We start from the raw sequence: 24652 nt of genomic DNA, 5'->3' as shown, positions 1-24652 counted from the left end.
ATAAGCCAGCTCAATTAGCAAGGCATCGTAAGCTTTCCTTTAACCGAACCCTGCTACACATGCGGCGCGTCGTCGTTAATGGTCCCCATTTGTGCCAGATTATTTCCATACAGTTATGTGGCAAATATAGCTGAGAGATGTTGAGCTTTTGAATGGCCGAATTTGAATATTGAGCTTAATGGATTGCCTTAACCTTTGAGGTTGGGAGACGGGAACACCATTTTATTCTGGTGTATGGCCATTGAAGGCGGATGCAATTATATTCCACAAAAATGCCTCGCATAATGATCGGTATAAATATACATTTAATGTCCACTAGAGTCGATCAGAAAATGCATCAAAATAGCCCGGTGCACAAGTTCACTCGATGATGAACATGTTTATCACAGTTTATTGCGCAAATATCTATAGATCTTTGTTTGAAGTTACGTCACTCCATCGTTTGAACTTTTTGAGCTATAAGCGACACATTAATCTGGCGAAATAAATGAAAATAAATGACGGAAAGACAACGGCAAAGTTGAGACAGCTTTCTCATGATTATTTCAAAGACGCTTCATACTTTTCTTCGTAGAAAACAGACTCGAGAAGATGTGCTTCTCTGCAAGCCAGTTTACTTTGAATAAACTCTTTTCTGTTTGTAGGTGTAACAAATTGAAGATAACTCGAACAATCCTAGTTGACAATTTTATACACATTTGCCTCCCTTGAACCATACACTTATTTTACATTGACTGCGACTGTACAAAAGTTTTCGCCCATCTTTAAGGCCGTCTCTGGAATTGTCACAATTCCAGACACGGCCTTAAAGATGGGCGAAAACTTTTGTGCATACACCACCCCTATTAAAATGTGCAACGTTCGAAATTATTTCAAATTATAAACCCCACAATAAATGAAACAAATTAAGTGCGTTCCGTTAACAAAAACAAGAACCGAGTTGAATTGAATGAAATATCATGGTAACCTTGAAAATTCAAAATTTTTCTTGTAATTGGTTGAAAATTAGCAATAATGTGAATGTTTAAATATGCTGCTGTATTACAGCTTCAATATACATTTATTGGCAATGTGCAACCTATATAAAGGGAAGTTTGAAACAAACATATGATAAACAAATTGTCCTTTGCAATAGTATTAAATTGGCAGTTATAATATCGTCCCTTAAAGCCTAACGTATTTTGATACAATACATATAATGTATTCAAGATACAGTTTGTTTATATAAATATTTAGCATTAAGATGCTGAACATGCATGAGCATTATATTGGCGTAGTACATATTAACTATATCGTTGATAAGAAATTATTGAATGCAGCTCGCACATGTCCGCGTTTATCTTAATACCGACAAAAGTCGTAACTAAAATCTTTATTATTTGATTTTCTACGGACATGTTGCTTTTTCTCCATCTTTTTATTCTGTTTTTTCTGTTTCATTAATATTCTTTTTGATATTGGATGCGCCGAATCACAATTGAAACAACCATGGCAACAGTATTCAAATAAAAACCCCAATCTGTGTTATATAGATGTTAAATCCACTGTAATAATGCAATAACACAGTGAATTCAGTAAACGTGAAACTTGCATATTAAAACAATTATAGCAGTTGTTGTTGATGTTTTGTTGTGTATTTTTGCTGTTGTTGTTTTTTTGCGGGGGGTCCTGATATTGACAATTGCCGCCCCTCTACCTCTTCAACCAATTCTCACCTCTTATACCCCTAACCGCCGTGTCCCGTGCAACGCAATCTCGCACAGAAAGAGTGTCAAGGACATTAAGTGCCCGGATGAGATAGCGTGACAACGAGTCATCAAAACAAACACCGCATTAGACATTCGTATAGATAACACAGTTTACATACGTTTTTGGAATATTTGACCTGACCTATGACAACTCGATTTTGTTTTAAACACTTGTAGATGTATTGATTAGCACTGTGTTTTGTTTCTAGTAACCATCATTTACAACTGTACAAGCATTTATGTTCGTCGGTATTAAATTTTGTTTTGTTTTTAATTAAAAAAAGCGACATCTTTTGAACAGCACCTTGGATGCATAAATGCGTGGGTCTCTTATTTGGGGAAAAAAAAGACATTGAGTAAGTCATTTCCGATGTGTTTGTGTACAATTCGTAAATCAGTCAATCAAAAAAATCGATCTCCATTCGAGAAGTTCTTTAGATGTTTCCCATGGACCCAAATAACTTGTTTTGTTCTCAGGAACTGGATTTGGGAATGTCTGTATAAACCTTTGGCTTTCTGTTATTAGTATATCTAAAATAAATTGTTTTTGCCATCAATGTGATATTTCTCACGAGATAAATTGATATACGGTACATCATGATAATAAATTAGTCATATCCTCTCATACATCCTCTTACACACTTGACATCAACTTTTACACAGATACAACGGATCGCTAATGTGCCCTTTTTGTTCATGTACTGATCGTATAGGCGTGTACCGATGTGGTCCATTTTATACATGTAAGTGATTGTAAGTTTTTCACCTACGAGTCGGGAGGTCGAAGGTTCTAGTCTCGCCCCTTGAGTGACTTGATAGGGCCGGCCGGGTATTGCTTTCCGAGAGGGATGCATTTTTTCTGTTAAACATTAAGCTAATCGTAATTACATTTCTATTACTTTGTGTCACTTTGCTCCTACGTTGCCCCCTGTAAGTCTTTCTATTACTTTGTGTCACTTTGCTCCTACGTTGCCCCCTGTAAGTCTTTCTATTCTGAGCATTCTCAGAACACAAACCTGAAAACTGTCACGAACATTTCCAAAATTAAATAGCATGATTGGTCTGCCTTTCTCATACAGTTTAAGTTTTATTTTTATGGATTACACTTGCCGCATTTTCTGGATTATAGGGCAGATTGACTTTAAGACGGATTTCGACTTTTGCCTTAATTGATATTATTGCATTGACTTTATTATAAGACGGGGTAGTCAGTTGCCTTTCAAACATCTAACATAAATGACAATCGCGTTCGACGGTTCGAGTCTTGTACGGGACTTATTTATAATATTATGATATCGTCGGTTACTGGCTTATTGCCAACCCATCAACTGGAAATTGAATGTGTATCTCGCTCTTATACTTCTGAGTCAAAACATGTACCAAAATTATTCATTAACCGAGCCAATGGTTGCTACCTTTATACGCGTGCCTCGCTCTGTAAACAGAGATGTGATGTATGTGTATCAAGAGCCGTCCCAGATTAGCATTTAACCCTTTGCATGCTGGGAAATTTGTCGTCTGCTAAAATGTCGTCTGCAGAATTTCTAAAATAAGCATTTTCTTCATTTTTTTTTCAAAGAATACTATCAGAATAGCAAACAGTTTGGATCCAGATGAGACGCCACGTTCTGTGGCGTCTCATCTGGATCCAAACTGTTTGCAAAGGCCTTTAAAATTCGGTTCCCGCATTGTAAGGGTTAAGTCCACACAGGCTAATCAGCGACGACCCTTCACGCATAAACTACATGTGTCCTTCAAACGAAAAAAATCCGTAACATCGGAAAGTGTCGACCCACATTTTCTTTGCGGGCTGCACGGGCTTATCTGGGACGACGCTTTACGCACATGCAGTAAGTCCCTATTCCCTGAGCGAGTCCGCAGTATTTTACTGTTCATTCGCGCTTTAGCGTTATATCGGTTCACAGAAGTACACTGGTATCAACACAACCTTGAAATGTCGGGTTAATACCTTGTCTGCCAATGTTCATTTGTATGCGCTAATTAGTAGAACAGACATCAGACAATGCTTCTTAATATTTCCCCACTAACAAAACCTAAATGTTAGACGCAAAAATTGCTTTTCCACAGCGGCCGTCTTACCTGCTTATTTCAACATCATAACATTCTCTTTTCAACAAATAGGTCATGTTCTCGCAATGGATGTCACACCGCGTCTGTTCATTTGCTTTTTCTTCTATTGATCGCTCAAAAATAAATCATCAGAAAACAGCCGACAGAATGTAGTAATATTAAAGTCAAGGATGTTTTCAAAGTGGATTTTTTTGTATTCTGCAAATGTAAATCGCTTTATGGGTTAATTATTTTTAAACCCAAAAGTTGAGAAGTATGAAGTATCACTAATTTGCAGTTTTTGCATGTTTTAATTGTGAAATAAACTACTGCAAACTCCTGCAAATTTTACTGACAAAAACTTTGTTTCTCTAACAACCTACGCTATTTTTTCTGTCTCTCACTTTAAAAAACAACACAAACACATGTTTAATTTTCAAAGTATTTTATTGATTTTTTTATTAACAGTGTTTTTAGTTTGGATTTCAATCCAATTTTTCTTAATGTCTAGTCCGCCCAAGTTTCTATTTTGGTTTTCAACCATTCACATTCAAAATGACAACAATCTCTATGGCAACACAAACAACCTGAACAACATTGTGACCTTCAATTATTTAAAATACAGTGAAGTAAATACCACATTCGCTTTTTAAAGTTCACCTTTAAATTTAAGTGTACCATTGACCAGTCTATTTCAATACTATTTAAATACTGTTTGCCATGAAGGTATGTGCAAACGTATATAACTGATTTACACTATAATAGTACAATGAAAATTAAGATATATTTGGCTTCAAACCAATAAAAAATACTCAGGCAGCCTTTTTACATAATGAAACAGCGATATAGAACATACTGAGTCAACAAAAATGTAATTATCCATGATAAAGTACAATGTATTATTTAAATTCAAACACATTTTTTGTAAATATTTACAATATTTACAAATGAGTTACAAAATCTATTAAACCGAAAGCTGGCAAAGTCACATTTAATGTCAAACTAAATAACCAACAATTATTGTATTACTGTCATCAATCTTATTTGACAAATTGTCCAAAGGATATACATGTATTATGTACACTACAGTAATAATTAGTGATTTATTACCCCACAAACATAATTATCTTTGTTCTAACAATTAATAAAACATCCAAGCCGAAACAAAACCTACATAAGCTTTAAATATCTTAAGAGTCAATAACATTTGTATCTGATGAGAAATGGATAAAAGCAATAAACAATAAATACAGATTTTGCTTATTATAAACATGCGAGTACAAACATAACTTTAAACTTGATTAAATATCTTTAGTAAAATACTTATAAACTTGTTTGTCATTGACAAGATGTTACTTATATTTATAAGATTTTATCCTCTAGGTCTTATACAACTGAAATAAATTACAATGAGCCTATTTGTTTCAAACACTTATAATACACTATGTACAGGAAAAAAGAACAAATAGATTTTGAACTAAATGCACAAACAAATCAGTCAATAGTCTTGTTAGGCATCTGTATATAATGATTGTGTTAATTGATCCATGAAAATAACTGCATATGTATTAACAATGTATTTGCTTCTACAAGAAACTGTTGTTTGGACATTTGCAAATGCATGGAAAAAATCATATAATTACCTATTAGTTTAAAGTTTGCAACCATTGCACATATTTTTTGAAAACCTGTGGTTACCTAACCATCCAGATATACAACATTTTATTAGCAAACAACATTAAAGGAATCATTTTTTTATAATAAGAATATAAATCCAATAGTACAGGAGTATTGAAAACATTTAGATAGTTAAAAGATTTTTCTGATAATATTTAGAGAATATATTTGAATTTTATAGAATTCCTGAAGACTTCTACTGATTTGTTATAAAAATGTTTGCATGCAAATGACAGAACAATACCAAACCATTATACAAGATCCTTTAATAGTATAATATATGACACTTTATTTGTTGCAAACATACACAGAGACGAAAACTTAACATGTGTCACAAACACTGAGGCATAACAACTCACTAAAATGACCAACAAGAGATAAGTACCTTATGAAGATCATGAACATTTTTCGTGAGCAAAAACAAATCTGTTTCCAAAGCTTGAAGCTGAAGTCTGAACACTTGCAGCCAGTTTTGAACTTTTTGCTTTTTAAAAATACATATTGGGTCTTTTTTCTTCATAAGATATTTAAGTTAACAAGGAAATGGAGTATTTATGATACTTAATATTTTGTCGAGTTTGTTTAACCTTTGTTGGAAGTGTTGCAAAAGTTGATCCTAAAAATTAATCATATGATCTTGCTGTAAATGATCTAAAAAAAAATATCACGTCTTATCCATTTTTTCAAAATATATTAACTGTTTTATAGGTTCTTAATTTTACAATGGATGTCTTCTTTACACCACAGACTATCATTAAAGGGGCCTTTTCACAGTTTTTGGCATGTTTTGAAATAAGTCATTAAATGCTTTATATTGATAAATGTTAACATTGGATCTTAAAAGCTCCAGTAAAAAATCAAGAATACAATTTAAAAAAGGAAAAAAAAGTAGCCGCAGCTGGACTCGAACCAGTGACCCCCAGAGTCCTGGAGTAGCCTGGAGTAAAAACGCATTAGCCCCCTCAGCTATTCAGCCAAGCATACTTGGTTGAAGTATCTTATGCATTATATGAGCAATCTTTGTAGTTTCACAAAATTTAACGACAACAACAGAACTCTCCAAATTATTCAATCGTTGCAACGCTTTATAATTAGGTTTTTGAATTGTCAAAAGATGCATATATTGGCTATATTAGACCATGGTAAATGTTCAGTTATACCGTTTCCTCACAAATATCATAACTAAAACGAAAATTTGCGAATCTGAAACAACTTTTTTCAATTTTGTCAATTTACCAAACCGTGAAAAGATTCCTTTAAAAATGCAATCTGATGCAAACACTTCTAAAGAGTCACAACTTATTTAATCACATGCCATACCCTGTTTCCCATGTAATACAACCATTACATATTTTTTAATATAACACATGTGTAATACAACATTTTTAAGCGTTTTCATTGGCTTACAGGGAATAATCTACACGTGCGTCCCGAGTCTATGACGCACAAATATCGAAATAGACGCATCGTTTTGAAATATGTGCATCCACTCGGACGCATTGTTGAACTGTATCCGTTCAGGCATACGCGAATCACGATAGGTACGAACCATCTTGTGTACGAGTCAAAAGTGTAGCAACGAATGCTAAGTTTAACCGAATGAGGCTTGAAGACTTCAGCAAGTCTTTTGATTGGCTCTAGTCGAGCCGCTGATGTATAATACGAACCAATTAGAATCGACCTTTAAAATAGAATGTGTTATGATATTTTCTCGAGTCCCCGCATGAAAACCTGCTTTAACTTTGTGTAACTTAGTCATAAATAATACAGAAAAAATGCCTCCGAAATAGGTGTTGAAGCTTAATAATCCAAAACAAACAAATCTAAGCTCTAATAATGGTAGGTAAACGGCTCGCAATTCGGACGTAAACAATAATATTATCAAGCTTGCTATTCGGATGTAAACATTAATATTATCATCGATTTGAATCGAGTTGAAATGTTATAACAGGTTACAGTCATGTAACAGATAATGTTAAAGCCTATGTGAAGGCAAACAAGATAGTGATAACTCTGAATTTGTTTTTTTTTTGGTTTCAACAAGTTTTTGAGATTATTAAAAGTTTAATGCAAATATAGTTATTGAGCTAGTGTGATTTAGACATATTTTCTTCACTACTTGGTATCTTTCAAAATTTGGGACCCATTCTTTTTCAAGTTGGACTCATTAATTTTGGCCTGGGACTCATTGGTCTAAAATCTGCAGTTCAGGGACCCATAGATAGTAAATTCTAGATTATTCCCTAGGCTAAGTTTTCGTTTATTGACCAATCGCATTTTGATATTTTGCTGCAAGGCGTCAAATGACGTCACAAAATGTAAACAACATTCGGGATTGATCATTATGTTTGCGTAAAAATTTATTTAATTTGCTCATTTAAAAGCATGTGATAAAAAAGATCTGACACTCGTTGTCATATCATACCATATTTTATTAAACTCGTCCAGGAAATTCGTTAGTAAGCTCGCCAAAGGCTCGCTTACTAACAAAGTTCCTGAACTCTTTCGATAAAATATTATATGATATGACAACTCGTGCCAGATCCTATATTTAATTCGTTCTCATCCTATGAGGCTATATAACATTCAAAAATGCATTTGTAACTGAAACCAACCACAAACTAAACTAAAACTGAACATTTCTAAGCATTAATAATGCCAACATGACAAGCACCAAATTTCTCAAAAATTTCCTCCAACACTTCTCCATCAATCAACGAATCAAGAAGACCTTGCACATCAAAATTACAGGGGCATTGTCAATTTCTTCGGACATTTGTAAAGTCTTGCACTTTTCCACATCTCAGCCTTGTAGACAACTTGATGTGGAAGCAAAGTAGAACCACAGATCGTTGAAAAGATCGTTAGCTTAAACTGCCAAGCTGTGAAGACTGACTAGACAACCAGCTCATCCGAAACCTTTTCTCAAATACCATCACACAATATCACAGACATTTTCTGTGGCATTTTATTACTTCCTCTCGAACAATTGAAAACGCACAACCGTCGGCAAAGATTTACACCTTAGAGGTATTGAACTGAGCTCCTTCAAAGTCTATGAAAGACATTATGGAAGTCGTCAACCATGCAGTTGTATCCACTAGATCCTTTTCAGGGCTTCCCATGGCTCACAATTTTCTTCAGCCACATTTGCCTTGCTATGGCTGAAATCTTGTCATTTTGGCTATTTTATTATTTTTTATGATGAAAATGATGGAGCCAAATAGAAATTCCTTTAGCCAATGTGTCAATTTGTAGCCACTGGCTAATTTGGCGAATGGCAGAGTAAGCCTTGCTTTGGGTCACATGGCCAGTTCACGAGATCTGCCAGCACTCGTAGAGGTAGACGACGAGTTCGTAGGTGGCCATCATGGTTGCCGTGTTGGGGATCTGTCTCACGAGCTGCGTTGCTAGGCCCCTGTACAGGCCCCTGTGACCCTCCTCCTTAGCAACCAGAAAAAGGGTCTGGAAGAACGAGCGGTATTTGTTGCCTTCCTCTCGTAATCTGGTCCTTACCACCTCTGAAATAAGACACATTTAAATTATGTTTATCTTGTGTTTGCTTGATCTCCGAAACCTCTGAAATTAGACAAGTAGTGTGATTCAGGTAAACGAGGCTTAATGCGCGTGCATAAAATGTCTACACAGGCTCATCTGGGCCGACACTTTTGGCTTTTATTGATATTTTTCTGAAAGGAAAGTCTCTTCTTAACACAAATCCAGTTTAGGGGGAAAGTATTGACTGCATAGACTAATCTAGGACGACACTTTTAGTGCCTGCAGTAAGCACTGTTTTCCCAAAACTTAAGAATAAACTATTTGATCTTACATTTTTACAAGCAATATAACTCAATTCTCTTGAATGTATTTGAGCCAGTCACAAGCCTTTTAGATTATTATGACTAGTGATAGAACTTTGGTAAGTAACTAAAAAGGTGTTAAAAGTGCATATTTGAGTGACGATGTTAATACCATGTGGATAGGCAATATAGTAAGCCAGGGCCCTAACACTACTTTGGGGGAAGGGGTCCGCAGCCCTTAGGAGGGGGAATTTTCGCGGCGTTTCCCTTTTTGGGGGATTTTTTTACTTACTCTCTCATTATTTCATTTGTACATGTTTGCACTATATTTATTGCATTTTTCATAATTTTGTATGTTTGAAAAGATTAAATTTAAATAGAATTGAGATATAATTATCATGAGACACATCTTTCTATTAAAAAAAAAAAAAAAAAAAAAAAAAAAAAAAAATTTTTTTAGGGGGAATTTTCCCCTCCGAAAGGGGAAAAAAGTATACTTTTCAGGTGGGGAACTGCCGCCGAAATTCGGCGGCAGATTTGATAGATTGAGGGCCCTGTAAGCCCAGGTTTTTGAGGAGGATCCTGCAGCCATTAATCAAATGAAGTCATAGAACTTTTTCATTTTTAATATTGGCAAAATGTACTAGACAAAATCACAAAAGTTTAAGTGTAAAAAGATCATACCATGTGGATAGGCAATACACATGTGTCACAAAGACTGGTGATATGAACTTTTTTATTTTTAAATGTTGGTGAAAAGTGTTAACACTAAACACAAAATTAAAACAGGTCACATGATCAAAGAGGTCACATGATCATACCGTGTGGATAGGCAATGCAGGTAGCACAGGTCTTGGAGCAGGCTCCAGCGACCATGAATCGCAGGAAGTCCGAGACGTCTCGCTCTCCAATCATGGAGCGGCTGTATTCTGCCAACCGCGCTTTCAATGCCTCATACATTACAAAATGAATGACTGTTTCAGTGACCCCGAAATAGGAGGCTGTGATGCCCTTGTAGAAACCCTTTAGTCCATGTGTGGTGTACACGTCCCTTATGCACTGTCGCACCGTCAAGCTGTTGTTTTTCCTGAAAATAGACAAAATCTTTCATGTAATTTCAAGCTAATTGTATGAAAACTATGACAGAAGGTTTAGGAGTTAATTACCGTCATTTAACCCTTTCCTTCTCAGATACGCATGTTCATGCTTTTGGCGTCCCTTAGGAAATCAAATTAAAGAACTTTATTACTAGATCCAAGTTTTAAAGGCTTCATTTCCAACCATAACATACTGATGAGCATCAAACAGCATAAAAACCTGATTAGACTGTGAGTTACTGGCAGGCTGTCCCGGTTGTATGGTTTTTGCATATAGCCGTTTTAACATCACTTTTGAATGGAAAGGTTTAAGAGTCTGATTACAAACACAAACTACAAAATGTTGTGTTTTAAAAGTAATTGCAAAATATCCATATACAGGGTTGTTTACTAAAAAAAAAAAAACTTACATAATATGATATTATGTAAAACATAATATGATATTATGTACATAGATGTTCACATCAGCAAAATATATTCTGTTCTAAATCTAAGTTTTTGCATCAATAAATGCTGAGTGCACTTGAACAGAGTTTTGCTCGAAACCTTCATTTATGTACCAGTAACTGCGCACACTAACAATCCATTACCAATTATGAAACACTTATTGCCACTGTTCCCTATGTTCTTATTGCAGATTTTAATATCTTCCAATCATCTCTGTAGGCTATGTCGCCATCAACCAGACAGACATTGAATTTTGTATTTGATGATTAAGCTATATTTGATAGCTTGAGGCTGTTATACATCAATGCTGTGCACAAATAATTACTCAGAGAAGTGAACGGGATATGTTTATCATTCTAGATCATAAACTTCTGATCCAATATATGTATCCTGGAAAAGCAACTTTTTGGAAAAACCCACTAATCTGCTGGTACAAATAAACATGACCCATTTATAATTCTTTCAAAATCACACACCGTATCAACCGTTATAATTTAAAGTACGCTATCATTGGTTGATTTAATGTACCAGCGTTGTTTGTACCGGGGTGATTAGTGGCGTTTTCTAAACTCGTGCTTTTCCGGGATAGATCTATTACATAAATTTCAGCAACGCAGAAAACTCTATAAATATGCTCTTAATATATAACAGTTGACAGAATTGCGTACACTTTCTCTACAAAACTATGTTAAAGTACAATTTTCCTAACTAAAGATGATCTGTTTTTTGAGCTTCATTATAGAGTTAATCTATTTATCATTTTGACCTTCATTCAAGTTATTATGTAACATGTACTACTGTCAGCTATAAATAGTGCAGCTCTTCAAAAGCACTCAAAGGCCAAAGAAATAGTTTATTTGAAAGAAACACTTTGTTTGGCATCTTGATTAGAAAAAAAGAAAGTATTATGAGATACCAGTGTGTTTTTTTAATCATGCAATTATATTTCAGAAGTACTGTACGCTAACAACACATACTATGAAATAGGCAACTTTGTCATAATATCCTGTGTTTGTGATATATGCTTTCTGCTATTGTATGAACTTTGATGGAAAATGTTACATAATTCCAGCATTACTCACTGGTAACATGTTCCTGTCTAGGTTACATATGCCAAACTGATTTGATGCAAAATGTTAGTGTACACAGTTAATGTCTATCCATAATCTCTGAGAGATTAAAGATAGACATTAATGGTAAATTGGTTGACATAATTGCAAGTTCCTTGCCAGAAAACAATATTTGAGCAATGAGTAATGATTAAGGTGTCAGGTTTGAGGAGGCGAAACCAGTATTTGATGTCTTTGGGGAAGATCTAGAGAACGCTCTAGTACATTTCGCCACGGCGAACTTTAAGCAGACTTTTAAGGGCTTCATTAGCGACATATTAATGTGCTAAAATGTTAACTATTTCACTAGAAACAGTAATTTTGATATTATTTTGAACTCAAGACAATCTTGATAATAACCTGCCTAAAATCGGTCATACAACAACCTTGAGTCAAGATGATTGTCGTACTGATTTTATGCTAGTTACATTCTTATCTCATAAACAAACTTGACCTGAAATATGGTAAGAGAACAGAATTCAATGTAGGAATTTGTCAGGGCCTTCAACATGCATTTTGTTTCAGCTTCTGATATGAACTTATTTTTTCAAGTTCTGTAGGTCTAACTTAATACAATCCAAAGAGTTTCCCTATTGTATATAAGAGTTTACTGTGATGCTTTACTTGTAAATGTACACACTTTCTCAAAAAGTATTTCTCATTTAAGGAATGTAGGTAAAATATGCACATAAAATAATAATCACAATTGTACACTTTTCAATAAACTACAATCATGTATGTTGCTGAATAAGTAAAAATAACACATTACCAAAAATTCATTAACATTAAAATTCAGACTTAATTAAATGATAATAAAATTTAATTATTAAGATTAATTTACTCTCATGGTGCCTACATAATTGTGGTTTATATATAAAAAAAAAAAGAAAAAAAACACACACGTTTACAAAATAATTAAACAGGCGAATTACATTAGACATGTGTCATGTTCAATACAAGGTACAACCTTGTAGGCACTGGACACGTTTAAATACAAAACTTTTCCACACTTAAAACTCAAATATGCATAAAGCTAGTCACAAATTGTAAAAGCCACGTGTCTCATTTAACAAGATTCAACTGATTGTTTTTCTACATATTCAGTGCATGTGTCCTAGACAAGTAAAACAAGTTTCAACTGGGAGACTTCAAGCATATGTCAGAAGCGAATGTCCTGGTTTAACTCATTGACTGCACAAATGGCCCGTGTTGACAATTAATTTTGTTTGAACATGTAGATGTATATAAATACGCGTCTTTCTTTTTGTTAATTGACTAGCAATTTATATACTCTGTTTAGTTTGTCAAATATTAAGTATCCAAATACTCCCAACCATTACGCTTGAAGATATTAAATTATTATATCTAAATAATAATGAATACCAAATGATGCAGGCCCAAAAACAAATTAATAATTTAATATTTCTTTCAGTTGCTTGTTTGTCAATAATTTGCTTAACTATGATGCAAAGACGGTAAGGTTTACATAGAAAAATAATTAATAAAGTAGGGTGACATACGGAAACAGTTTTAAAAATAATTAAGTCACGTTTCATGTTAATGAAAACTACACCTACATGTACTAAGACTGTGAAAACAATGAATAACAATGAGTAATCCAGACCAAAACACAACGTAAACAATACACCTGCAGTGGAATGTAAACTGTGCTATAAAGGTAAATGATCTGTGACGTTCTTATAGTGTAGAGTAACCTTGAAACAGTTTAAGCTATCATGCTTTACATGCATGCATATAGTGGCTGCGCTTGTAGGTAAAGGCAATTAATCACAAGTCGGATTTCTTGGGGTACATAATATTTTGAGAGTGTGTACCTAGTACTTCTGTTTGTGTGAGGGGAAGGTTGCTAAACATCTGTTAACCCATTTATGGCTAGTGGACTCTCCTGTCCTTCTAAATTTGATCAATTTATTTCCAAAATTAGGGATGTCTTCTAGTATTAGGGGTGTCAAATTGGCAAAATCTAAAATCCTGAAAATAAGCCTAGCATGTGGAAGGCCAGTGCCAAAAGAGGGTTAACAGTGTTCTCCAGAAAAATTTGAGTAGCCAGTTATATTTTCAAAGTAGCCGGCGATTAAGCAATAAAACTGGTGTATTTGCACCATTTCGAGTGATATTTTGGGGAAAAGTAGCCTGCATCTAGATAGAATGTAACCGGTGAAATCACCGGCTGACGGTGCTTCCGGAGAACACTGGGTTAATAATTCATTTAATTATGTTAACTGTGTTTACAATACATTGTATGTCAAATTAAAATAATTAAAATTTTAAAATGACATTTAGTGACAGAAATCTTTAAATACCTGAACAAAAATCCTCTAATTTATATCAATATCAAAAGAAGTTTTTGAGGGCCTAAATCCTGAATTCAGGAATAATCTTGAACTTTGACACCTCTGTAGTATATTTATTTCTAAATTTAGAATATTTCTTACAGAAATTCCTTTAAGCAAACAGCGCAGACCCAGATGAGACGCCGCATGATGCGGCGTCTCATCTGGGTCTACGCTGTTTGCCAAGGCCTTTTTTCTAGACGCTAGGCATAAATGGGTTAATATGACATCTGCTTTGTAAATGTTTACAAAATATAATGCACAAAAACGATATTTTTAAGGAAAAGTGCAATACCTTCACCCATGAAAAGCTTATTTAACAACCCTCACCCAAACATACCAGAACTTTGACTGACGTGTAGTACATGCTTTATTGTTGTTTTAAGTATACTTGCTGCACAAATATTAAGAAAATTCTCTAAAATGCCAAAGGTTAAATCTATGAATCAAAATATACATGAATGAATCACATATCTCCTCAAAGCTAACCCACAGATTGCAAATGTGGTGACACAGATAAGGCTGATACATTGTGTACTTTGTTATCTACTACTGGAAAGTACATGTATTAAAGCAAACATACTAACTTTTGGTCCAACTGCAATCGGGTTTTGATGAGCCAGATAGGGTTGGTTGCAGTGCATGCTGTTACCCCTACAAACATAATAAGCTTGATTTAATTAAATGTATTATTATTGATCTTGCGAGTCTCGCAATAATAAAACTTAAATGCACACAGTGTTGAAAGTTACTCAAAAGTGTGATTTTGGGAACACCTTGGGGGAGGAAAACACCTTTCCTTCAGAGTTTTTCCAACCACTTTGGGAAAGGGGTCGAGGCTCTTTGGAGTGGACAAAAAAAATCATGTCATTATTTTCTTTTACATCAAGGATTTCGTTCACCATTTAAAGGTTTATAAATCAGCTGTATTTTTTAAGTTGAATGTTGGTTTGTTTAATCCAATCTTAAGCACTTAAAATCCAAGGACACAAAATCTTAACCAACAGAGGTTTTTGCAACTGTTCAAATTAACATATGATTACCCAAGTCTTTATACCACATTACATATGGGCTGTACGTGATCTGTGAAAAAATGGTTTAATGCATGTGCAAAAAGTGTTCTCCAAGATTAGCCTGTGCAGTCCGCACAGGCTAATCAGGGTCGACACTTTCCACTTTAATGATATTTTTCGTTTCAAGAAAGTCTCTTTGAAGCAAAATCAAGTAAAGGCTTGAAGTGTCTTCCCTTATTAGCCTGTGCAGACTGCACAGGCTAATCTGGGATGACACATTACGCACATGCATTAAACCCTCTTTTCACAGAGCGCGGCTTCAAGTATATCCTATTTACTTGGTTATGAGATGGGAAAATTTTCCTCAGACTTAAGAATTAAACTCAAGTTTTCCCATTTCATTTTGACATTAATTTTGTCTTTAACCACAACAAACCTTTAATCATATTGGCCACAACAAACCTTTAATCATACTTCTTTATTACATAAACAGACCTAATTTCCTATTTCTTGGCCCAATTTCAAAGTCTACAATAAGTATTCAACTGCGTCTTAAAATCACATTCATGAATGAATTTTACAACGACCTTGACAAAATATGTAAACGCTAACAGAACCTGTCGTGAATGCTAGGTTTCTAAAATTAATATGTTAACAACGCAACACAACTAGTGCCAAAATTACCCATTTTATTTCTTATTTTAAACCATGCAACAACCTTTAGACAAACTACATGTATGTACTGGTATTAAAATGTCCTTGACACCCTCATAAAGACAGTTTCAAGTTACTGTAAACAGAAAGATCTGCCAATAAACTGTCATACAATTACAATTATCAAGTTGGGTCACAAACAAGGAATCTTCATGCGTGTGAAAGCAAACACTACAGTTATTTATCCCAAAGTCATTGAAAAACATTTTTTTATTCCAACGGCAGATCATGCGGCTGAATCAATCTTGGAAAACCAGCATAGTGTCACTTTAATACTGGGTTTTAGAGGTGATTCAATCAAAACACATTCCAATTACGTGTACTTTCTTACATGTCCATTGAAAATATGTTATTAAGTAGCATGATGCAATTTATGCTAAAACATTGTCACATTATTCTTCATAGAAAGAAAGAACATAGCTTCATCCAATAGTTCTACTGGGTATAATTGCAAATTAGTTTTCAATCAAAACACAATTTTTACTCGCTAGAATACTTTTTTCTTTAAAAAAAAAAGAAGATAGTAACACATTTATTTATTTGTGACAACTATGCACATTTTTAAATGGATAGAAAATGTATCAGATAAGAATTATACAATGTGTTTTTTGTTGTTCAAATTCGGGGACGATAAATGGCCACTTCCCAAACAGGACCTAAGAATTCTAATTGATGATCCCCCTCACACCAATAAAAAAAAATCAGATCAACATTATGTGTATCTCCCATCCAGCTTTAAGAGTAGAACAGCAGTAAATATGATATTGAAATCACTTATTCTTAATTTTGAAGCATTTGTTATCAAAACAACAGCAACACTAATTTTCCAATTTCAGTCAAGACACAGTAATTTTTCCAAATCTAAATGAACCCGGTCCCATTCCCAAAATGGTGAGAAAAAAACCACTGATTATCCTATACCCAGGCAGTCCAGTTGATAAAAACTTCAAAAGCTGATAAGATTAAGCTTAAAGGTAGAAATAGAGTAACAGTTGGTGGCCAGTTAGTCTAGGGCAAGTAGATTTTAATCTGGGCAATCAAAAGTTGGTCCAGCTAAGCATCAAGCTGTTTAAGCCGCAAACGATATCTTTCATTAAATTATTGTATGAAAATAGACTACTGTAAATCAATTACAATGTTGTTCTATTTGGCAAATGCAATCTTTCGATTCAGGCTCATAATAGGATATAATGTATTGAAAAGTCACATCAGTAATGTTGTTGTTTTATTATCGATAATTTTAGTTAAAAGTATTTGATATGACCTGTACTTGGCTCTGGATCCATAGCTCTTGGTTTTGCAACTTAAGTAATTTAGAGTATTGCAAGTCCAGGCAACCAACTGGTAAAAGTAAGTTGATATCATTGAAGCTGTTATCTCTTTGGATAAAGTGAATAAGACATTAAATGCACAGATTTTAAGGTTAAAATAGGTAAGGGGTTAATGGGTCTTAAATGGTGACTAATTGAGTATTGCTCGAAGAAAACATGGCTCAGTGCGTAAAGTGCTGTCCCAAATTAGCATGTACAGTCTGCATAGGCTACCGCTAATCAGGGACGACACTTTCGGTTTTATGGTACTTTTCAATAAAAGGAAGTCTTTTCTTAGCAAAAATCCTGTTTAAGGGGAGAGTGATATCACTGATAAGCAAGTGCAGACTGCACAGGCTTATCCCTGTCAACATCCAACACACATACATGTACATTACGACTCATTTTCATTTCGTTTTCATTGAATAACACTGACCTGCAGTGACTGCTGAGCAGATGTGAACAAAAGGAGTGTCGGGGTTCCATCGAGCATTTAACGTCTTCTTGGTGTTCGCGTAACAGAAAAAGTAGATTGCCCTGAAGATACAGCGCATAAAACAAATTAATGAAAGTTACCCAGTTTTTTTAATTTAATTTTTGCAAAATTATGATGCTTACAACAGCAGATTTACAATTGCCAAGAAAGTAGCAAACCAGAGAAATTTCCTTTTAACCCTTTCAGTGCGGGAACCGAATTTTGAAGGCCTTTGCAAACAGTTTGCATCCAGATGAGATGCCACAAAACGTGGCGTCTCAACAGGATCCAAAATGTTTGATATTCTGATAATATTCTTTGAAAAAAATCGAAGAAAATGCTAATTTTAGAAATTCAGCAGACAACATTTTAGCAGACGACAAATTTCCCAGCATGCAAAGGGTTAACATAGTTTAAATGTTTGACATTGCAAACAGTGGAAACAGAAGAGTGAATGCTTGATGATCTGCAGAAAATGTGAATTTGATGCAATAATTAAGAATAGTAGAATATAGTATGGAAATAATAAAATATATGAATAATGCATGCATTGTTCATGATCATTTTGTTTTTGAGGATAGTAAAAGTTGTTTTCAGCCCCAGAAATCAATTTAAATGTATGTTTTTTAAGGGAAACCCCTGTTTGATTCATAAATTAATACATAGGTACCTGCTAGGGGCTACTCCGACTAGATTTGGACCAAGACCCTTGAATAACCCCATAACTCCTTCATTTTGTATAATATGCCTGAAAAAAAAAGAAACATGCATGTCAAAATTGAATAAACCACTTACACATTACCTTTTCCAAGTTCTTCAATATCAATGAACAGGGTTTAAAAATAACAGTTTGGCTAACCAAACTTCTCTCAAAACATCTTGAACAGAAAGATGCGTTTCCTAAGGTAATCCAGGGTGAGGATACATTTGTATCACCAGAAATTTTAAGAGCAACTGGCGAGTTGGACCAGGCTCCTAAAATCCATCCTTTTAACTTCTGCACACAGCAGACACATTTAAAATACAGAAAAGTACAAACAGGTTCTTGAAATTAACCTTTTTCCCCATAAGAAGCAAAATGAAAATGGCTTTTGCAACCAGCATAAAAGTTAAAACCAGAACAGCCTGTGAGTAACTCGCAGCCTGTTCAGGTTTTATGCTGTTTGCTGCTCAACAGTAACTACATGTAAGGGTTGGAAATTAAGCCTTTAAAACTTGAATTGAGTAAGAAGGGTCTTAAATTAAATGTAACTTTCTAACGGACTGCAAATGCATCAAAATAGCTAAGTAGGCTAAGTGGTAAAGGGTTAAAGAAGGCAGAATTTGGCTCTTTGATGTAAGCATTTTCCACTTATGAATCAGCAAAATGATCAGTTGGATGCAAAAAGGACCAAGAAGCTAATTTCACAATATACATGTATCGTTGTATCATTGGAATTGAAAATTGCTTGGCATTTTATTTAAATTTATACCAAACACAATTTGCAAAGCATTAAACAAATATGCCATAACACAATCACTTCAGAATTTCACCTTATATAGCCCCTGAACATTTCAAGTGAAAAGCAATTAAGATTTGACTCGTGCGTTTCAAAATCTGTTGAAATCTCTGACTCTAAATAACAAATTGCAGAACTGTGAGAGTATTACCTGAGACAAAAATATAATCCAACAGATCTACTTTGCGCCAGCTGTAGTGCATGCTCAGCAGCTAAAGTCCCTTGTGAACTAAAGTTTTTACACGAGTTATAGTTCAAGGTCTGCGAACCAATTAGTCCCACATTGGTCGACACAGCTTGCAAATACACAGGCTGGAAAGAGGCACAAGATGACTGTAAGCGAGTCTTTACCACTTCAAGTGGACAAGTTAGCACAGCTCCGACTGTTCCTCCAATTCTGAAATGACAGACACAACCATGAAATTTGTCTGAAAATTCTAACTTAACCCTTTCAGTGTGGAAACCGAATTTGAAGGCCTTTGCAGAACGTGGCGTCTCATCAGGATCCAAACTGTTTGCTATTCTGATAATATTCTTTGAAAAAAATCGAAGAAAATACTAATTTTATAAATTCAGCAGACGACATTTTAGCAGACAACAAATTTCCCAGCATGCAAAGGGTTAATCCTTTCCTGCTCAGACGCAAAGTAAATATGGCTATATGCAACCAGCATCAAACCAGAACAGCCTGAGAGTCAGGTTTTATATTGTTTCTTCTTATCAGTAGCTTAGGGTTAGAAATGAAGCTTTTTAAACTTGGCTCTATTAAGACAATAAGACTAGTCTTTAATTTAATTTCATTTTTTAGGTACTTCGTACCTACCATTGTATATTGTACCTACCTGAGTTTTAAAGCTAGAAGGTTTAAAATTACAAGCAGAATGAGATAAATACTGTAGTCATGTTTGGGCGTGTTGAAACAGTTATTTCAAATAGGCAAATAATTCAAAATGTGTTTTATGTCCATCTAACAAATTAAAAGTCTTTTATATAAAGATATAACTGAACTGAAATAACTGTTTGCTATCCATGAAAATTAAAAAAAACTTCCCCTGCCAACCTTCTCAGATAAATTTAAAAGGAGTACCTGTGAAATCAAGGTGTATAGCTTATTTTGACCTTATCAATATATTATGTATTAAACTTGTCATTCGATAGAGACCATGCACTTTAGTATAATAGATAAAATGTTCAACTTAAGCTTTATAACATTTATGACTTTCATTATTCCCTAAGGCCACTTGTGTGAACTTGTAAAGCTGTTTGGAAAGTTAGTTGCAAAACCACAAATCAACTCCAGCTACATGTACATGTGTATGCCCCTATGGGTGGCTAAGAGACTTACATACATGTACAGTCTCATATTCATATAAGCTCAAAACATTGAAGAAGTGGATGATTATTTTCAAAAGGTTTTACTTAACAAATAATCAACAACAAAATAATTATATTCATCACACAATTTTGTTCACACTACCATAAACTAGAGCTTTGTCACAGACGTGACGAATACCCCCACATGCTGTATTGACAAAAAATATTTTGCATGTTGTCTACACAAAAAACAGTGGACACCATGCTCAATGTTTAAAACGCACTAAGTTACCCCGTGACCTAGTTTTTGACCTGCCGTGACCCATCTTCGAACTTGGCCTAGACATTATCTAGATACAACTTCTGACCAAGTTTGGTGAAGCTCAGATGAAAACTACTTGAAATTGAGAGTGGACACCATGCTAAATGTTTAAAATGCATCAAGTGACCCCCTGACCTAATTTTTGACCCGGCATGACCCATATTTGAACTTGACCTAGACATCTAGATACAACATCTGACCAAGTTTTGTGAAAATCGGTTGAAAACAACTTGAAATAGAGAGCGTTCACTTAATACGGACCGACCGACCGACAGACAGACAAGTTCACTCTTAAGTTATATATCCCCCTAAACTTCGTTTGTGGGGGTATAATAAAGGCTATCCATGCCTTGACATACGGTAACAATCACCTAGTTCTTCTTGAATGCTTTGAGCTTTTATGAGTACATAGGTACAGCTCAACATTAATTCATTGTATTAATACTAATAGTGCAAGAGCTCCAATGCCATATAACATTATAAGTGGCGTAAAAGAACACAGAAACAACACTTGCTTTGGTCAAAAGACGTTTCCTCACACTTCAGCGACCTGGAGGGTCAATAGCTGGGAGATGGATTATTGCAACTAAAGAATCAACCACGTGTTTCATCAAGGACAATGTCATCATCTGAGACCAGGCAAATATGTATCACAATCATGCAATACTATTCCATTGTTTCTGGGTTAAAATAAATTTATTTATACAACTACAAACCTTAAAATGTCAGCATATAATAATGGATCTCAATGTTTATCTTGCATTTAAGTATCTCACCATACTTAATCATTATCAGGCCTTGCTACACAATCGGCACATAATATTTGAGTTTACATAAACCATATCGTTTGCGTTCTTAAACACAAATATTTTAATTTCTATAAAAGAATCATCATTTGTCACTTGTGCAAACCATAAGTAAAATATAACATTTGCATTTCAGAATAAGAATTAAATATGTGTGCACGATAACTGTGTGTTTCGTAACCGATCAACTTTATTCATAATTCCGAAATGAAAATGAAACGGTTGTAAACGTTTAAGTAAAAATCAACGAATACACTCCACTTTCCAGCAATGATAGTTGGTAAAATTACATGCAAACTTACCCTCCAGCAACCAAATGAATTCCATAATTATTGTTTGAAGCCATCAACACGAGTTACACCTTACACTTCGCCATCGAAACGTAAATAACGCAATAACGTCAACACAATATCGTAGAGTGAAAATTTCCATCACACTCACACGGTTCTGTGTTTACATTTATAGCAGCCAATCAAAATGAAGGACATAACTCGGTCGCTGTTCTTATTGGTATTCTTATTGTAGCACACCGCGACCTCGTGCACAAAAAACCCTGACCCTGAAAAAAGTATGTGGGTCACAAATATTTATTTTGGTCACATGGCGCTTTTCGTGCAGGCGGTCTGGGTTCAATGCCCGTTAAACTTTTTACAATAAATAAATATTTGTCAATAAACGTTTTGATAGATTGTGTACATACACGTGATGCAATTCATATATTTATAAACGTTCTGATATATGTCATAGATATATCATTCTTTATAATGGAAAGTGCTAGATATCTACACAAAAATAGGTAGGGTCATTTTTTAAATAAATTAACGTTCTATATTCCTTACTGGGATCTTGGTTATTCTACACATTGAAGCTGCGACTCGAACTATGGACCTTCTTAGATCGCGTGTCGGCTTTAGAAATCAAAGCGCTGAAGGCACTGAAGATGTTCGCTAAATTGCATAATTTAACACGCAATTCATTTTTGAAAATCAATCGCAAGTTTGAAATGAACACACGCCATTCAACTTTATAAAGTGTGTGTCATAGCGCACGGGTCGAGTTTTGTGTGCACTTTTTATCATCCTTATTATTTCATAGAAATAACTAAGACAAAATAAAAACAACATGCTTTTTGGAAGTTCTGACAGCATAGAAAGTATGATGAAAATGGTAATGATAACTTAATATAAAGAAAATTTGCAGTCACCATATTAAAGGAATATTTTTTTCTTATATCAAATGACTATCTCACCAAGAATATAAATTCATAATGAAAGTTCCGTGTACAAAACTTTTGGTTTTTGACACCATATACAAATTCAAAATATACAACAATCTTCGTATCTTGTATATGGAGGAATAAAAGTATATAAACATTGCTGTTTATGCTTTACTTATTACCCGAGCAGTTCACACGGTGTCAACAACGCTAACATAAACATAGGTATAGAGCACTCATGCGCTTTTAGGCGTAGCTGTTTCAGTTTTCATCTTAGTGACTTTTACATAACGCCAACAGACACGCATGAATATTTTCGAATATTTAATAAGCTGATTCGAGTTACAACCTCTGAATTTTTGCTACATCACTGCGTATGTGCTCAATTCAAAGGATGTAGCACTGTTCAGTGTAAGGAATTCCGGACTACTCTCTGTATGCTCAAACGACACAAATTGTGGCCCTGTTACAATTACGCGTTACAATCCATCTCGCAGAATTTCACTTTCGCCTCCAAGATGAGAAAACAATCATTAGCGAAATAGTATAGTGTCACGATAAGAGAAAATCGTTTAATTATCATACCACAATGTTTGCCGTACTTGGTCAGCACGTCTGGAAATCATTCCTTAATGTGTGGATAGGCTGCCATTATTAACAAGTTAGCTATTTTCAATTCAACTTTGTATCAAAAAGCATTGTTCTTAAATGTGGCATTTTCAATTCGCAATGAGATTTGTAATGACCCTCGTGATGTGAAAATGGGTCTTATTCCATATGCGCCCATCATATAAATAGCCCACTCAGCTATCACTCCTTCTGGTAAGGAGAAACATAACATATTGAGTGATTTTAAAGCGAACAGCATCGCCTATGGCCTGACTGCGCAAAAGCACATGTTGCGTTTAACAAACGCTTGCCGAAACGCATAAGACCCATTTTCGCATGACGGCGATATTGACGTGTGATTTAAATGTGTCGAAAGAAAACTGCGTTTAAATCAAATATAAACATACGATATATTTCGATAGTGAAGAAAGATACTCATAACAAGGCATATGAGGACACATATGAAGTGCTCTCCCGTAGTATTTTTTTTATTTTACTCACACTAATGTGTGGTTTGACAATGCTAACACACATTTCATGCGGTGAATATGCAGCTTACAAGTGAAAAACACAACACAATAGTTAAACTTTTGTTTAATTGTATTTAATTATTTAGAAAAGTAAATTGCTAACTTTATTTCAAAGTCAGCGTATACGCCGACTACATTTTTAAAAGACATTTATTGTTATAAATATATTTAATATAATATATTAGGTTGTTTTCGGTTTTAGCGATTAAAAAGCATTTTCGAGGTTGCCTATAGTATGCCTGTAGTAATTCATGAACTCATATCCAACTGTCTATGTATTGAGAACTGTGAATATAAACAGGCTTAACCTTCTACTAACCTTCTGCTATTGCATTCGTATTATTATTACTTTTTTTTTGTCTATCGTATCGCTGAAGTTATTGTTGACCTATAGATAATATGGGTCTTTGATATAAATAAGCGTCAACTTTTTCCCGAATCTCTCATTTTACGACCTGTACTACGTCATTGAGTTGTATGCGAGAGCGTAACCTATTGCGTTGTTATAACCCGTAAACTTTCCTTTGTTTATCGACAGACGC

The 24652-nt window shown here is 34.6% G+C and overlaps 1 protein-coding gene across 1 annotated transcript; it reads right to left on the bottom strand.

The window, feature by feature from the left end:
* Positions 1-8187: 8187 nt before the first annotated feature.
* LOC127831970 (solute carrier family 25 member 36-like) lies at positions 8188-22205 on the bottom strand. The gene is made up of 7 exons (XM_052357068.1): positions 22058-22205; positions 19465-19710; positions 18485-18562; positions 17776-17876; positions 14890-14956; positions 10117-10382; positions 8188-9016 (listed from the first exon to the last, which is right to left on the bottom strand). Exons 1-7 carry the CDS (start codon positions 22099-22101, stop codon positions 8811-8813), a joined length of 1008 nt encoding a protein of 335 aa, XP_052213028.1. The 5' UTR covers positions 22102-22205; the 3' UTR covers positions 8188-8810.
* Between the last annotated feature and the right edge of the window lie 2447 nt (positions 22206-24652).

This window comes from Dreissena polymorpha, chromosome 5 (genome assembly GCF_020536995.1).
Source record: "Dreissena polymorpha isolate Duluth1 chromosome 5, UMN_Dpol_1.0, whole genome shotgun sequence".
Lineage (NCBI taxonomy): Eukaryota > Metazoa > Mollusca > Bivalvia > Myida > Dreissenidae > Dreissena > Dreissena polymorpha.
This window is presented reverse-complemented; position numbering and strand designations above follow the sequence as displayed.

What these genes read in the sequence shown, in the direction of transcription:
- LOC127831970 (XM_052357068.1), bottom strand. Translation starts at nt 22,101, where the DNA reads ATGGCTTCAAACAATAATTATGGAATTCATTTGGTTGCTGGAGG. An exon ending in ATTCATTTGGTTGCTGGAGG is followed by an intron (nt 19,711 to 22,057) that starts GTAAGTTTGCAT and finishes CTGTCATTTCAG; the next exon opens with AATTGGAGGAACAGTCGGAG. An exon ending in GGATTATATTTTTGTCTCAG is followed by an intron (nt 18,563 to 19,464) that starts GTAATACTCTCA and finishes TTTTTTTTTCAG; the next exon opens with GCATATTATACAAAATGAAG.